Raw genomic sequence first — 16479 nt, 5'->3', positions numbered from 1 at the left:
AACATTTTGAAAACGAAAGCAAACCATTACTTCCTGTGCTAATACAAAGTCCAGTAAAACAGCACTTCAGAAACACCTTGAACAGGTCTTACTGGATCAGTTAGTCAACTTTGCTCTCTGTGGTGTGAGAGAACTTTTGCTACGTCCTGCCGGGAGAGATATCCTTACAGACTAGACTGTCCGCCCATAAGAAGACACCAGCCCCTGCTATAGAGAACAGTGCAGTCATCTGCCTGCATTAGATTAAATGGTGTTGCTGGGGAGAACCCAGCACTTCAATCCACATTAGGAAGTTTCAGTGAATTCACTTACTTAATCTGATCCATATAGGTGGGATAAAAAGGACACAGTAATAGCATTGCTTGAATGTTAATCGCATAAGTATACATCTATAAATTATAAACAAAAACTTTCTAAAAGTGCTAGTTCAAGCGTTTTTCAGCTTCAATTTAAGCTGTAACTCTGAACTGTGTATATAAAAAGGGGATATTCACCCATATGAGAGTACTGTACTTCAATAGAAAGAATCAGAGCATATTGAAGAGTTCAGAGAAACTATTTCAATGTATTCTTCATACAATAAATACATGCATTTCTGCACTTTCTAGTCTGAAGACACATTTTTCAGGAATCATTTTTAGGAACTCAATCATTACAACAAGTTAGATTTAATTTATTTTATTTGACCCCAACTGATAACACTATTTTTTACATTAATTTTAATCTAATATAAAGTATGTATTTAGAAATGCTATCAGTGGTAAAAAGAAATTAAACAAATCATCAATACAGTGTTAAACATGGTTGGGATTAGGGAAAAAAGCAAACAGTTTCTGTGTTGTACAATACAGTAATTATATAGGGCAACACTGTCAAATCAATGGCAAATGCTATTGTTGGTGTTGTTCCACTATGACATGACATCTTGTGGTAATAACAGATTTAATTCATGTAACAACCCCCCCCCCCCCCCCCCCCAAGAGATATTTTTGCAATTACTGCCAGTAACTCAGTGCACCTATTAGACCTGCTCAAGCAACATTCATATTGACAAAGACAGACTATCCAATCTTACTTATGATCCTTCTACTAAGAAGTTGATGGCCCATTATACCTTCTTGGAGAGATGTCTGCATAGAAGTTGCCTAGCTGTTTGAGCCAGTGCAAGTACAGTATGCATGTTTGAGCTCAGGTTTAATCAATATGGCTCAAGCTATTTTGTGATTCTAATGGTGAATGAGAGTAGAAGTAATTAATGGCATAATAAAAACAGAACTAAAATTAAAACAACTCAAATCTGTATACAGCATTTGAACTCATCCCCTGCCTCTAGGGTGGGTACATTCACTGTTCTGCCATCTTGATATCAGAGGTTCTCATTCATATATAATATCAAGCAAATAGTAAATATATAGTTTATCGCTAGTTCAACCCCTTCATATCCACACAAGCAAAGTATTACAATTTGTTAGGCGCAGTAATATGCATATTGAACGTGAAATTACAGTATTAAGTTTTGCTCTCAACAGTATTCAGTACATCCATGCATTTGATCCAAGGTTATTCATGCAAATGCCCAGTCATCAGGGATATAGAATAAAAGACAAAAAACAAAGTACAGTAGTAGAGGATCATCATCAGTAAACTAGAAGAGCAAAGCGATGTCTAATTATACTCATAGTAAATCTTGGAATGGCTCAAACAGCTATACAATATTTCCATCCCTGTTCAGGTCTTCTAATAATGGTCTTAACATTGTACACAGACAGGGACAAAAAAGCTCCTCAACTTCAATTGTGTAACATAAGAACAGTGAGCTAATTCAGTAAATATGATTATATTATTAATTAGTTCACTTTAATACATTTAAATTAAAATATAATTTTAAAAAAATCACAAGCATTAGAAATTAAAAAATTGCACCAACAACAAAGCTGGTAACCATCAATCAGGTTAGGAATTTTGATTTTTTTTCTTTTTTTTAAGTTTTCATTAAGATGAACAGAAAGATATTTCAAACAAAATAAAAACTACCGTCACTAAACATGTTTGAAAATAAGACATTGCATATCAGTTTTAGCCACTCAGGGTTTCACTTTGAACCACAATTGAATCTGAAAAAGCATGTTATAAGTTCATAGTAAAAGCACTATGCAATAGAATTCCTATATCAAGTCCTGCTAACAGTGACCTTCAGCTTTCAGTCCCTCGCTAACTGTTTCTTCAAAATACAGGAGAAGCAAACAGTACACTGGATCTAGCAGCAGTACCTGCAGGACAAAGGCTGGTTTATAAAGTAAATTCGTTAAGAGCTCCATTATCCCATTGCAATCTGGAATGGAAGCATAGCGGTACGTGGGCTCTCCTGAAAGGAAGGGGCTGAGGCTCCATTATTTCTGCGCCCCTGCTCTGGGCTTGTTGTAGACAAGGAAGTCAGAGATGTTGTGCCAGACATTGCTGTCATGGTAGAGGTAGCTCATGGAGGACTGGAGCGAGGGCTGCAGAGTATGGGGGTGGTACTCAAAGAGCCACAGAACGATGCCCCAGACCAGTGCTGCAAACAGGGGGAAGGGGTCTTTCTTTGGCTGGGGGATGTAACCTTTCTCCACAGCTAGACGCGACAGCCCAAACAGGATCCGGGACAAAAGGTACATGTTTATCTGGAGGGAAGGTAAAACTTTATAAAACTCCTACACAGAAGGAAATAGACTTTACAAAGGAATTGTAATCAGGAAACAAGATTATTTTTTCTTGTTTAATACGAAAGAGCAGGTAACATCAAATGGCATTTTTATAGATTTTGTTTTTAAATCTATGATGTTTGTAATTATTCTGAGTGGTCCTGGGCTCTTTTAAACTCTGCCAATCCTGCCTTTCTTACTCTCGCTCTTTCTCTATAGATGTATATTTGTAGAGTAGGTGGGGTTGGCAGAAATGCAAAGGTTACATTGTCATACAGTATGATTTGAACTGAATAAGGAAGGCTGTTCAGGTAGTTCAAAATTGGAGAGGAACGCCTACAACCTCAGAATAATTGCAAAAATCATAAAATAGTAATCTATTAAAAATAATATTTGCAGCAACCTGCCGTTTCAGATTGTATTGTATGTGGGTTGTAAATGGACGTGACAATCCGACAATATTTTAGCAGGGAGAATGACAGAGAGAGCAGTCCTCCTCCTCACCTGGCTGTTGATGTTGTTGTTCTCCCCAAAAACGAGCCACCCTCCCAGGCAGGCTGCAAGGAAGGAATGGGACTGGCAGGCTTTCCCCTGCAGCCGCTGCTGCAGGGTCTGTAGCCCCTTGTAGGTGAACACGAAGCAGGCCAGGTTCCGAGAGTGTGTGTATGTTGCCTGGGCAATGGCTTTCACTTTGTCTCTCAGGCTGGTACAGGCAAAGGAAACACAACAATAAAGGTTCTGAACATTAAATCAGGAATGGTCTAAAAAATATTTACTAAATAATTTCAAATAAAGGAATAACCCATCATATTATTTTGGTGTGGTTTACGATTAATGTAGTGCAGACAGCCACAGTGAAATCCAACTATATATACAGGTAATTGACCTTGAGGGTTGTCCTTAGCTTTCTATATCTTGTTTTTAGAAAAAAAAAAAGGTTGTACAGAAATAAACTAAACAATAATATATAATACCGTATGCCCTGAAAAGAACACCAGGTCAGAACATACGCAGGAATTCCATTTCAAAGATTCTATGTAAAGTTTTCATTTAAAGGTGCCAGGTGTCTCTGAGAAACAAAACACTAAAAGCTTGTAATCTTCCAACATCAAATGTGTTGTTCATAGAAAACTGTAGCTAACTATTTATATATTTGTTGTGTGACAGGATAGTGTAACGACAAGTCAATCGTTATACCACGAAGTTCTGTTGTTAAACATCAATAAAAAAAAACAAAAAAAACTCATCATACTTTTGGCATATTTACCTCCCACTTCTAAAAAGAAACGTCATCACCAGGGCATGTGGCGCTCTGATTTTCACTCCGTATCTGAATCACAGCAGAGAAAACATCAATTATCCCGATACATTTGAATCGTCGAAATCCCACACATGCATTTCAGCTGCAGTTAAAAGATTGCATTGAACTTCAACAGACAGCATTTCAGAGGGTAATACTTTTTCACTTAAATTAACGGACCTGTTCTTCCACAAGTGAGGCAAGATGTGCAATAGTATGTTCAACCTAACATTTACCTCCACTTGTCAATCAACATCAAGCAGTTTGTACATTACACAAAACATATCAATTTCTTATAAACAAGTAATAATAATAATAATAATAATAATAATAATAATAATAATAATAATAATAATAATAATAACTGAATATATACTGAATACAGTCCAGCACTGGTTTTAAGCTGGTTATTCTGTTTTATGTATTATATATATATAATAATACTTGCTATCGATATCTTTGGTTGACTCTATACAAAATGTCAACAAATGTCCACACATCGTTATCGTCTATAAGTTTTGTACATTTTTCAAGTAACGTAATACATATATAACGGAAATTATACTTACACGGCTCCATTCCTGAACCCTTTGATGACAGCCAATGCAGCCTTGTACTTCTCTTGTTGTAAAATAGTATTTATCGTAAAAATTAGAGTTTTAAAAAGGTCAGAATCTGCCATTGTGGAAGCTTTATCTGGAGGGGCAGCAGAAAGTGTAACACTAAACTGATAAAAGTGGAACAGCTGAACTAATACCACGTTCAGAAACGATGTCGGTTGAAAATAAGTTCCTAGTGACGTTGTAAGACCAAAATGGGGCGCGCTTTCCAGTGAAAAAGCAACACAAAACCTGTTCATGTAACAATGTTTGCACAGCTATAAAAGTCTTATCTGTACAATAGTATTAATCAATTACAGATTTACCCCAGCAAAGTTTAGTGTATGAGGTCGCTTAGAAATTATTTTGCCTAAAATCCTGATGTTCATAGCCAATCAACCCTTTAGCTCCTTATAGTTACACTGCACTTTCTCCACATTCAAAGCTCTTTACCCCAGTCTGAAAAACGATTAAGACACAACTTGAGGATACTGTGCTTAAAGTAAATGAAATCTAGTTTGTTTATAAGTTAAAAATGTGTTATTCCTTTTGCATGCTACATGTATCTGTTATGCTGGGCCCTGGCACAAATGGCAACATTTCAGTGTGCTACTAAAATGCAAATAACAGTACACAGTTAATAAAATGTAAACACTTTGGTGCAAATCTGAAAATGCTGGCAGGCCACTGACCTGAAAATGTGATGCTGCATTGTGATTTTGAGAGCAGCATTGTGTCTCTTATGATGCAGGGAAACGCTTTGAATCCTCCTCAGTCTGGACCTTGCTCTACATATCAGTCAGATTACTGAAAGAGGTCGATCTGGACAGCTCAGAATACAGGGTGTGTCCACTTCCATCAGTCCACCAGATCTCTGGTGCAGTGCGCCACCCTTCCGACACCCTGTCGCCTGGGAGGTCACTGATGTCAGTGACTAGGGGGCTACCAAGTTTTGGGGTTTTATAAATAAAACAGATGCAGATCCAGAAATAAACCCCTTTAAAAACACTTTTTTCTTTTTTTTTTCTTTTTTTTTAAAACATGCAGACATAAATAGTATGGTAACTTGGGTACATTAATTCTTTCAAAAAAAGTGGGCTGATTACAATGGAGAGCTTTGTAAATATAACCCATGTTGTGTTAACTTTGTTTAGCAACTTCAAAATCATATTCAGCATTATAGTTACAGGAAATCAGAATGCAATTAAATTGTAGCTAACTCTTATCTGCTAAAGATATTTGGAGCTGAAGTAGAAAAAAGGACACAACACCAAAAAAAAAAAAAAAATCCATTCTGGTGCCTTAAATATTATATTCATACCTGAAGAAAAAGTACTTTTAACAATACACTTCTGCAATACTGTCATTTTAAAGTCACTTTGCTGTCATTTGATTGTCCAAATGGGGATAAGGTTTTGCTTAATTACCACAGTAAAAAAAAAAAAAAAAAAAGAAAAGAAAAAGAGGATGTATATTTCTGAAAGCTGGCATGGCAAATAAACCATATTGACACACTACATGCCTAGAGACAATCTGGCAATTACACAGTCGAGATGGGGAAGTGGATCGTGTGGGAGGGATGTGCGGGGCTCAGTTGCTTACTGTTCCGATTGCAGCATCAGGAACTTGGCTATGCTACGTACTTTCGTCATAAGTCATAAAATGTACCATTGTTTGCCTTTGTTTTTTATTATGCTGTACCACACCTCTCTGGGTATTGTATCAGGCTTTCACCATAATATTTAGAAGTGTAGATGTGACTGATATATACCAGTATCTGTATAGGTCCTAGGAAATGGCAAAAGTTGGCAACAGTTCTTTAATAGTGAATATTTTTTTAAAGAAAAATCTATAGCAAATTATTTTTATTTATATTAAGTGTTTCTGTAAAATACAGTAAATAGTTTGTAACATATTCATTGTATGTGTTGTTTATTGTTTCTAATTACCAACTCGTTACTCTGCAATACTGTTGTATTTCTACTCAACTTTATCTTAAAATATATACAGACTTTTTGAAACAGGTTCAAATAACACAGTTTACTGAGCACCCTGCTCAGTGCTAGCAGTGCTTTGTAAAACTGGCCTCTGCTCTCTGCTGGCAAGCGCTGGTATCGCTACTCTTATTTCCCAGAATGCCAACTTCATACACATAAGAAGATGGCGCAGGCTATATTTGAAGCCCTAGAAGGTAATTAAAAAACTACATTTCCCCAAACTGCTATATTATTACCAAAACCGCCAAGACAGTTTTATACACCATTTTCTTATTTCATGCAATGCCGGTATTTTCACGAGTCAAGAGAGAAACAGTCCGATGCAGATCTCTGTAAAATTGTGGAAAGTGATGTTTTGTTGTATCTGTGACTATGGCTCTGAAAAGAAAGTCGTTTTCCACGGACGACTAAGGTATTCGCTGAAGTAGGGTGGGATTGAACGAACGCTTTTGTCCGGGGTACGAGTGTTAGCGTTTTGGAGTTTTATTTCGAGTGTTTAGTGGCCGAGTAGAGGGGGCGGGTGTTACTGCGACAACAGCTGGTGAAGTGCTCAGAAGATAGCAGGAGGAGACAGGCATGTTGTTGGAAAAGCGGCGGATGGAGCGGAGCCCAAAACGGCGTAGTACTCACTGTTTAAAGTGAGAATATGACCAAGCGAATGATTAGACTGGTTTTCAGTACACATACTGGTTTTACGTTTCTGAAACCATAAAACTTAGCAGTAATTTAGAGAAAGCAATGCTGTTTTTCATTCTTGATTATATTTTCAGGAACATAGGCTATATGTCTCCATACGGGGGCGCTATAGTTTAAACCTTTTGTAAAAATGTTAAATTACTGTAATGGTACTGTAGTGCTGTATTTGCTATTGCAATGTGCATTTTTGTACATAATGGAAGTTTTATAGATGGGTGAATAGTCAAGTAAGGATGCATATTGTTTTACATTATAATTTACTTTCAATATAATTTAATATCAGGCTGTGCATAGCTCACAGGGCCCTGCTACCTTAGGCGGCAGTGCCATAGCACAATCAATTGGAACAAGTTGAACATCATTTTTTGCTGCCCATAGCCAAACAAATACTTTGCTATTCACCCCTTAACCTTATAGTTTTCTTTTTAGAAAACAAATTCTTAATGTAGCAGCCCCTTTCCCTCTAAACCCAAGGACAATAACATAAATGAATGTCTTTCTTCAACCTCAACGTGCATTGAAAGCAAGGCCCTGTAAATATTTAGAAATGTTGAATACTTAGCTTCTAAAATTCTACTGCTGCTCATAATCATAAAAACTAACAAAGAACTGGGGATAAAGGAGGAAAGAAATATGCGGGACTGGCCGAATACAATAGCATGTTTTAAAAGCTGTGAGGGTAACAGTCTTCTTCTCTCACAGGGTTGGACAATCAGACGGTCCTGGCTGTTCAATCCCTATTGGACGGACAGGGTGGAGTCACAGACCCAACCAATCAGAATGTTTCGGCCACTTCTACCATTCAGCCAATGGGTGAGTACTGGAAGTACTGGATTTACACGCTCCGTGTGTCACATGACCATGAAACAGTTTACTTCTTTATTTATACATTGATTGAGAGTATTAAGGGCCACTGCCCTTAAAATTGAGTTGCAGGTCACCTGACACGCATTGGGTCTGACAAATCTGTATCGTAATTTGACGGCTAAGGGAAAGGACACTAACTACAACATTTTAGTGTGCATATCATAAAACTATGTATTTTTTGCTAGTAAATGCCTGTCATGTTCATCCGTTCACTATGTAGGTCTAGGTCATTTACCACACCCCTTCAGTGCTTTTCTGTCATTAATCAACCAGCTTCTTTACCTATTGGCTGACAAGCTTTACAGCCAGTAACACGTAGACACTGTTCAGGTGAAATGACCTTGAAAGTGACCAGTGGAAACAAGGTAAACAAAGTGACAACTGTCTTTAAACTATAGCAGATATAATTTTTTCAATGTAAAAACATATGTTCTAGACCTGTGTTTCTTAGCATGTTTCAAGACCTTTGAATGGAATTGTTCTTGCCGTGTTTAAGATTTTTGAATGGAATTGCAAGAGAGATACGGTTTATGGAATTTTGTTTTAGCTACAAACCATGTTAAGCAAATCTCTAGATGGATCTAGGGTTTTTTTTTTCTGATGGTTTCTGCTTTGTAGTTCAGCCCTTTAGATGAATTGTTACAAATTGAGTGGAATGGCGCGGTACCTGCTGTGTTACGAATGCTGCTTTTCCACTGTCTGTCCACAGACGATGAGGATGTCTTCCTGTGTGGGAAGTGCAAGAAGCAGTTCAACTCGCTGCCAGCCTTCATGACCCACAAGCGGGAGCAGTGCCAGGCTAACACGCCCTCCCTGGCCACCGTCTCGCTGGCCTCCAGCAATGTGTACACCTCCGTCCCTTCCATCAGCTCTGTGCAGCAGAACCCCTCCTCCAGTAGGCAGGTCAGACTTTATTTCAAGCACTGGAGACCTATGGATTTCTACAAGCGCAGCACTAACTGTCTTGTTAAAACATACCCATCGGTTGGTTTCACAAACAGCGTTAGCAATAATCTTGGACTTTCTTACTTAAGGTAACATAATGTTGCCCAAGATGTGCTAGTCTTGTGATCTGCACATCAGCTGTTTGCACCCTTCACACACTGCCTAAATAACAGTATTTAGGGCTGTTTAGCTGTCCTTACAAAAGTGATTGTGTAATGGGAGTTTTATTTAGACATTAGAGAATTAATCTTTAAGAGTGGAGGGTATTGAAATAGGTTCAGATGTCCTAGGCCATTGATCCAGCACATACAGTAGATATAGCAGAGAGGATAAATCTTGACCGATTGTCTGTGTTTGGTCTTTAGCAAGTGTCCACCTACATCACAGTGCCCCAGTCGCCTCTCGCTCACGCGCTGGTCCAGGGGAATGTGCTAGTCAGCGATGATGCGTTGATGTCAGCCATCTCTGCCTTCTCCTCGATGGACCAGCCCATGACTGCCATGCAGCCACCTGTTCAGGTACATCTGCTGATAAAAGCAAGTCAGGCTGCAGAGAGTTATTTGGAATCCCTCAACTATCAGGAAACCCGTGGTTGTTTTTCAGAGTAACCTGAGCATGCACACAGGCTCACCCTATCTGCAGCATGGCCCACCCCCTAGCCAGGCTCCATCACTCTCCTCGCAGTCCAGCAATGCCGTGGTCCAGATCTACAGCACACTGCCTCCCATGGCAGGGAATGGAACAGCAGAGGTCCAGACCCTGGGTCTTCAGCAGTTCCAGCAGGTACAGGTAGGGTATTCTTGAGTAGAGAGGGTTTAAGTATTGTTTTGAAGTAACTTGGTAGGGAAAGTCCTGTTTTATTTTTTTGTGCAGGTACCCAGCCAGTGTGTGGAGAGCATTGCCTTCAACACGCCTCCGGTTTACAGTCCAGGGAAGCAAGGCTTTAAGACCAAAACCAGCAGCATCTCCACAGGCTTGAGCAACAGCAACCCTGGAGAGCTGCCAGACTTTGATCAGGCTGCCAAGCCTCGGCCCTCTAAGAATGATGTGGATGGACAGGAAGGTATGAGAAGAGTTCTGTCAAATTAGTTTTCCCATAATGTTCGAAAGTATCAAGAAACAACTTCCTAATAAGTCACCTAACACTAATCAGAAGAAAGGCGTGGCATTGGTGCAAACAGAATGGAAATTAATACCATGGAGTTCAGTATAGTTTTCAGTAATGACAGTGCATCAGAGAAAAAGAAACATCTGTGTAACAATGATGTGAACTTTACACAATGAACTATATCTTATAATAATTTCACTGAATATAGCTACCCCTTTTTTTTATTCTCTTTTTCTTAAAGGTGTCCCAGTAAAAGGAAAGGCGCAGAAACTAAAGTGCAATTTCTGCGACAAAACATTCACCAAGAACTTTGATTTACAACAGCACATTCGGAGGTAATCTGCAATAGGATGACGACAATTGAACGGCAGCTCTCTGAATTAAATGATTTTTTTATGAGGCTTACATATTTTATATAAAAGCTATGCTAGAGCATGTTGGCTTTTAATACTCTTCTGGTACATCTCATGTTCTTGAGACCTGAGAAGAACGAAGAAGTGCTCAGATATGCCATTCTGGTTCTTGGTGACTAACCTGTTATTCAGTCTGTCAGTATTTAGAATGACTGTGTGCCCTGTGTCTCAACACAGCCACACAGGGGAGAAGCCGTTTCAGTGCATCGTGTGTGGCCGTGCCTTCGCTCAGAAATCCAACGTGAAGAAGCACATGCAGACCCACAAGGTGTGGCCCTCGGGCATGGGCACCACTGTCTCCCGGCTGCCCATCACTGTCAGGGTGGTGCCGGTGACCGGCAGCGAGGAGAGAGTGCAGCTGACAGAGAAGGAGAACACAGGTACTGCCGACGCCATATAGCGGAGAAACACGATGGTGCAACTCTTGCAATGTTTGAACTACAGTATGTTGTTTTCCGTAGCTTTTTATAAGTAACTTTTTCTCTGCAGTCTGGACTTTGCAGTAATACTAGGATAACTAATTACTAGTAGGAACACAATTGCAGAGGTTAGGTATAGCATAAAACAGGTAATTCATGGAGCCATGTTACTTTGCAGGTGAATGTGAAGGAGCAGACAGCGATGCCCCTGTGGAGGCAGACTGCCAGGATGGCAAGCTCAAGCCTGCAGGGAAAGCGGAGAACAAGCAGGTCGTCTTGATAGACAGCTCCTACCAGTGTCAGTTCTGCGCCAGCAAGTTCAACACCTACTTCCAGCTCAAATCACACATGACCCAACACAAGGACGAGCAGGTGTGTGCACAGCAGGACTGCGCTGGGGAAAACCTCACTGCTGGCAAAAATGCTTACTGTTAAGGAAAATGACCTTATGGGAAACAACATTTTGGGGTTTTTCCATGATATTTTTTATGCCGTTCTAGGATTTACTATCCTCTGTATAGTGATGGATTTTAAAACAAAGATTATATTAAACTAGAAATGCAATGTCATGATAAGAAAGGGAAAACCATAAAAAAGAAAAAGGTGACCCAGGTGTGTCCGTTTTCTGTTAAGGTGTACAAGTGTGTGGCGAAGCCCTGCTCTCTGACCTTCCAGAAGCTGGAGCTCTTCCTGGAGCATATCCAGAGCCACCAGGAGCAGCTGACGTACCGCTGCCACCTGTGCTGTAAGGTCTTCACCTCGCTGTTCGACCTGGGCGTGCACCAGTACTCCCATAACTACTGTCCACAGCAGAGCCCTCGGAAGGAGCCCACCTTCTACAGGTGAGCCAGAAGGATAGGTGGTTCATTTAAATCCTTTGTTTAAAAACAAAGGTGGAGCCGAGGGTTGCGTTTGCAGCAGAACCTGCTCTATCCGATTTGATTGGTTCCAGGGGTCCATCAGATATGTTACAATATGGTATCCAAGAGGGAGTTGGTATACTGCATTGCAGTTGTTTTATTAACATCAAGGCATTTTAATTAACTATGCCAGGTCCAGGAGTGATAAAACACAAAGTATGGGATTGTTACTATACTATACAAAGAGAATCAGTGACAGTGATTGCAAAACAAGGTACTCTAATATAGTATTTGGCATTTTACAAAGCTGCATTACAAAATAGTTCTTCCTTTGCTTTGTCAGTCAACGTTATGTCAGAGTAGTCCGACAGGTTGTTTAATGCATGTTAATGTGAGGAAGAAACGCGAAAACACAAACTGGCTTTGTAGGTCGTCGAAAAATCTGGTTTCAGCTTTTTAACGGTACAGTAATTGTATTAATCCCTTGCTTTCTTGTTTTATTTAACATGGGTAAATTGAGCAGTTACGTGAAGTGACAGCATTGGTAAAAGTGAAACTTAATTACGAAACACACCATCTTTTTAAAAAATGTGCAACTGAATCCATTCTGTTTACTGTTTTTGACCCATAACAAAATATGCATGGTTCAGTTTCCATCGACAAGTACAAAAGAAACTTGAACTTGATTTAAATTCCGGCAATATCGCTGTACCTTTAGGTGCTTGAAGTGCCAGAGCAAATATTCAACACAGGAGGCCCTGGACCAGCATCTTCAAACAGCTTCTCACAACTTTCCTTGTCCCCACTGCCAGAAGGTACAGTACATCACAGTAAATAACTGGTACACTGATGTACAGTACAGCAACGTGCAGTAGAGCAGGGTACAATGTAACAGCACATAAGAGCACAGTTCACTCTAGTAAAGAGGGGAATGTAGCTTGGAGTATTGCAAACTGTAAAAACAGCCAAAATTAGCAGTAGACTACAAAAGACTGCTATTTGTTAATAACTTTTCAGCACCTGATACTTGCATCCTGGTACTGCTGACAGTAAGATCGACGAATATCAACAAGCTTCTGGTTGGTTCATGGAATAAAAAATGTGCGAGTGATTGTGTTGCTTCTGTCATCTTGAATCCAGGTGTTCCCGTGTGAAAGGTACTTTCGCCGCCATCTCCCTACGCACGGGGTGGGTGGAAAGTTCAAATGCCAGATCTGCAAGAAGTTCTTCAAGACGGAGCACTACCTCAAACTGCATACCCGCATTCACTCCGGTGACTGAACTTTTCAAACATTTTCCTGAATGCACGTACTGCACAGGTCTCTTGATAATAGCAAAAAGAAACTTGGTAGTAAAAATTAAAGTAAATTGTGTTGAAGGTTATGGATGAAGTGATTGGGCCAGCGTCCAGCACATTAAGTTGTGTACATTTCAATTATTGATTTGGCCCATTTAAATGTTGCTTTTGAGTAACAAATCAAATGTTACGATCTGCAGGAGAAAAGCCTTATAAATGCAGTGTATGCGATGCCACATTCAACCGCAAGGACAAAGTGAAGAGGCACATGCTGATCCATGAGCCCTTTAAAAAATACAAGTGCCCATTCAGGTAAGCAGAACAGAGTTGTTTTGTACTGGGACAAGTTGTTGTGTCTCATTTTTATAAACAGTATATAGAGGGAAAATGATTGGGTGGGTGGTTGTAGTTGAACAGCAGCCTAAATCTATATTGATCATACTGTCTGATATTTTTCTCCTGTGCTTTGTCTCACAGAACACATGTAGGCTGCACTAAAGAGTTCAACAGACCAGACAAGCTGAAAGCACATATACTCTCCCACTCCGGTAAGTGAACAATCTGGGGAAGGTAGAGCATTGTCTGGCTCAGAGCACAATCATGAGCTTCATTTGAAGATTGATTAATAAAAACAATATTACTTGAAAACTACACTTTAGCGTATTATGTGCTCCTTACTAAAGATGGAATCCTGTTTTAGCCAGGCAAGGTTAAAACAAGCTGTTTTTTAATCTTTTCAGTTGCCTTTATCGCATTTACATGTTAAACCCAATCCTAGTGTGCATGTGAAAAAAAAAAAAGTGGATACATCCCATAGAACCATTATTGTGTCTCTTCGGGCTGTGCTGTGGTGCCCACTTTTATCTGTCTTGTCTTTTCAGGCATCAAGCCCTACAAGTGCCAATACTGTCAGAAGGCATTCAGCCGTAGGGCCCACATGCTGGAGCACCAGCGATCCCACACAGACAACTACAAGTTCCGCTGCCCTGCCTGCAACAAAGGCTTCACCCGGCAGAAATACTTCCGGGACCACAAGTGCCCCCAGGCGGGCGGGGCAGAGAAGCAGGGGCCAGACAAAGGCAGAGCCAAAAAGAAGCAGCCCCGCTCCAGGAAGGCTGGAGGAAATGCCCAGACTGGCGAGGAGGCAAGGCTGTCCCAGGCTGTGATTGGACAGGACGGGAAGGTGACGGGTCCGGAGCTGGGAGAGGAGGAGGAAGGGATGCTGGCGCCCCAGACTGTGCTGTCGATAGTCGTGGGAGATGAGGGGGTGGAAGATGACACAGAAGAGCATGCCATTCCAGAGGGGGATGGTTCGGAAGCCTTGGGGAGCAATGAAGACCTGACTGAACTTCAGACCAGCCCAGATGTCGCCATGTTGGCGGTGCCTGTATACATACAGACCACAGACTGAGAGAGTGGGCTGGACTCTCTAATGTTACCTTAGGTAAGGTAATCCAAGATTAGTTCTTAATTGAGATCTGTAAAAACCAGACCATTGCGTTATAAAAATAACCATCCTGTTCACCTGGATTCTGCATTCCACGGACTAATAGGCCATATTGGGACAAAAACATTCCTGTTGCAGAACATCAGCAGTGCAAGCAGCGTCTTGTGCGTTTTAGTTTGGAACTCTCAAAAATGTGATTTTAGTTTTTATCTTTGCATTACTCCCTGAGAGCTACAGTACAGTCTTAACATTTCCAAGGAGGTTTGTGTGCATCATGCAGGCAGGTTCACAGATCCAAGTTATCCTCAGGGAGGATTGCAGTCTGCAGCGTCCTGGTTTAGAGAGGTGAGAGGGCTAACCACTTAGCCAAGGCACCTCTCGTCACGTTTAAAATATTGAGAATCTAGGGTGTGGTTCTGCTAGAGACACTGGTAAATCCTGCCAGCAAAAGCTGCACAGTGGACTTGTAAATGCAAACACTATTTCAGGGTGTTTTATATTAAAACGTTTTAGAATCAAAAGTATACAAAAAAACAAAGCAGAAGCACGCCGCTGTCATACGTTTTTCTACAGCTTTCTTCTGCATTGTTTATTACGTATTCTTCTGCTCATTTTCCATATTTCACATTCTTTTTCTAGTTTTGTATTTTATTTTGTTGCAGCAGTTAAATGTGTTATTGCTACTACTGATAACAACCAAATGTGGTTCCGATGTGATTGTATTGTGTTACACTTATCATCATGACACGATGGATAATTATTTGCAAATCATTTACATTTCTTTAATAAAATAAATAAATAAATACTGAAATTAAAATAAACAGGGGGATTTGTTTAATCTACTTGTTTCTCATGTCATATTTCAACTGACTGCCTATTAAGAAATACAAAAAATAAACATTTTCTGTCTTCATTTGATTTAGATGATTATTTTAAATGGCATGGGTACTTATGAACACTGGCATAAACTGGCAGACATATCCTTTAGGTGGTGATCCTGAATGCTGTTACATTCTAAATTGGCATAAGACAGAAGCCTGGAAATGCATAGCAGATTTTAGATCCAACGTTGTTTTGGGATGAGAACAGTGACACGTAACAGCTACGTTATGTAAGGAATAATGTATACCAAACTGTATACAATAAAGCTGTAACCCATCAGTGGCTTCAGGGGTTAAATAAACTACAAGAGCACTAGTTTAAGTGGTGTAACAATATTACCAGGAACCGGTGATGGAAGTCTTAGGATTTTTTAAAATATATTTGCGCAACAGTTAATAAAAGTAAATACAGCAGTGCTAGATGACTTTTGACAGGGAGAAGCGCATAATGCGCCTACTGTCCACTGAAATATGACAATCATATCCACTTAACCGGCAGCTAAAGGGCTGGGTTTGAGATATAGAAAACAGCACGAATCAAAAGATGTTGCAGAGTCACATTTCGTTCTCACTCTGTCGTCGGCTCGTGTGAACTCTTTGAGCTCCTTTTCCTGTGGGACTCCAGTCTGTGAAAAACACCCCCTTCAGGCAGAACAGGTACTCGTACACAAAGCTGTGGGATGAGGTTTTAAACGCATTAGAAAAAAAATGATTAAACAGTGTTTATATCCATCGTTGTTCAGAACAACTGTATAGAGCTTTTGGTTTTTAACAAACTATTATTTCAGTAAAAGGATCTTACCGGCGTGACTACAAAGCCATGACTGTGTTCCCTGGAGTAGCCAGCAACAGAATCGTTGTCCCTGCCAAGGCAGCCAGGCACTGTTTGACAATACAGAGCTGTGGCACTCAAATCTGGCCCTCGAGCTCCAGTCCAGGTTTTTACTCCATGCAGGCCCCAATGTAGTT

At 40.1% G+C, this 16479-nt stretch overlaps 2 protein-coding genes across 4 annotated transcripts; one reads left to right on the top strand and one right to left on the bottom strand.

The window, feature by feature from the left end:
* Nucleotides 1-732: 732 nt before the first annotated feature.
* On the bottom strand, nt 733-4703 carry LOC121319266 (peroxisomal membrane protein 4-like). Its single transcript, XM_041256517.1, has 4 exons — nt 4551-4703; nt 3949-4011; nt 3186-3384; nt 733-2660 (listed from the first exon to the last, which is right to left on the bottom strand). The coding sequence occupies exons 1-4, from the start codon at nt 4661-4663 to the stop codon at nt 2391-2393; spliced, it is 645 nt and encodes a 214-aa protein (XP_041112451.1). The 5' UTR covers nt 4664-4703; the 3' UTR covers nt 733-2390.
* Nucleotides 4704-6722: 2019 nt separating this feature from the next.
* On the top strand, nt 6723-15497 carry LOC121319265 (zinc finger protein 341-like). Of its 3 annotated transcripts, none has more exons than XM_041256515.1 (15): nt 6723-6771; nt 7976-8086; nt 8850-9043; nt 9451-9603; nt 9689-9868; nt 9959-10148; nt 10435-10528; nt 10784-10986; nt 11204-11397; nt 11659-11867; nt 12604-12700; nt 13026-13158; nt 13383-13494; nt 13660-13730; nt 14064-15497. In XM_041256515.1, exons 1-15 carry the CDS (start codon nt 6741-6743, stop codon nt 14591-14593), a joined length of 2502 nt encoding a protein of 833 aa, XP_041112449.1. In that variant the 5' UTR covers nt 6723-6740; the 3' UTR covers nt 14594-15497. The 3 variants fall into 3 exon arrangements, with proteins under 3 accessions (XP_041112449.1, XP_041112448.1, XP_041112450.1); XM_041256514.1 differs by having other exon boundaries at nt 9689-9874; XM_041256516.1 differs by lacking the exon at nt 6723-6771 and adding an exon at nt 6892-6989 and having other exon boundaries at nt 9689-9874.
* The last annotated feature ends 982 nt before the right edge of the window (nt 15498-16479 follow it).

Source organism: Polyodon spathula, chromosome 8 (assembly GCF_017654505.1).
Source record: "Polyodon spathula isolate WHYD16114869_AA chromosome 8, ASM1765450v1, whole genome shotgun sequence".
Taxonomy (NCBI): domain Eukaryota; kingdom Metazoa; phylum Chordata; class Actinopteri; order Acipenseriformes; family Polyodontidae; genus Polyodon; species Polyodon spathula.
Note: the sequence above shows the minus strand (reverse complement) of the source record. Positions and strands in the feature narration are given on the sequence as shown.

Bases quoted from the DNA above. Each gene is read 5' to 3' on its own strand.
- LOC121319265 (XM_041256514.1), top strand. From the start codon at position 6,741: ATGGCGCAGGCTATATTTGAAGCCCTAGAAG. The intron at 9,875-9,958 runs GTAGGGTATTCT...TTTTTTGTGCAG, and splicing joins AGCAGTTCCAGCAGGTACAG to GTACCCAGCCAGTGTGTGGA. The intron at 13,159-13,382 runs GTGACTGAACTT...TACGATCTGCAG, and splicing joins GCATACCCGCATTCACTCCG to GAGAAAAGCCTTATAAATGC.
- LOC121319266 (XM_041256517.1), bottom strand. From the start codon at position 4,663: ATGGCAGATTCTGACCTTTTTAAAACTCTAATTTTTACGATAAATACT. The intron at 4,012-4,550 runs GTAAGTATAATT...GCTGTGATTCAG, and splicing joins GGGTTCAGGAATGGAGCCGT to ATACGGAGTGAAAATCAGAG. The intron at 3,385-3,948 runs GTAAATATGCCA...TGCCTGTACCAG, and splicing joins TTTCTTTTTAGAAGTGGGAG to CCTGAGAGACAAAGTGAAAG.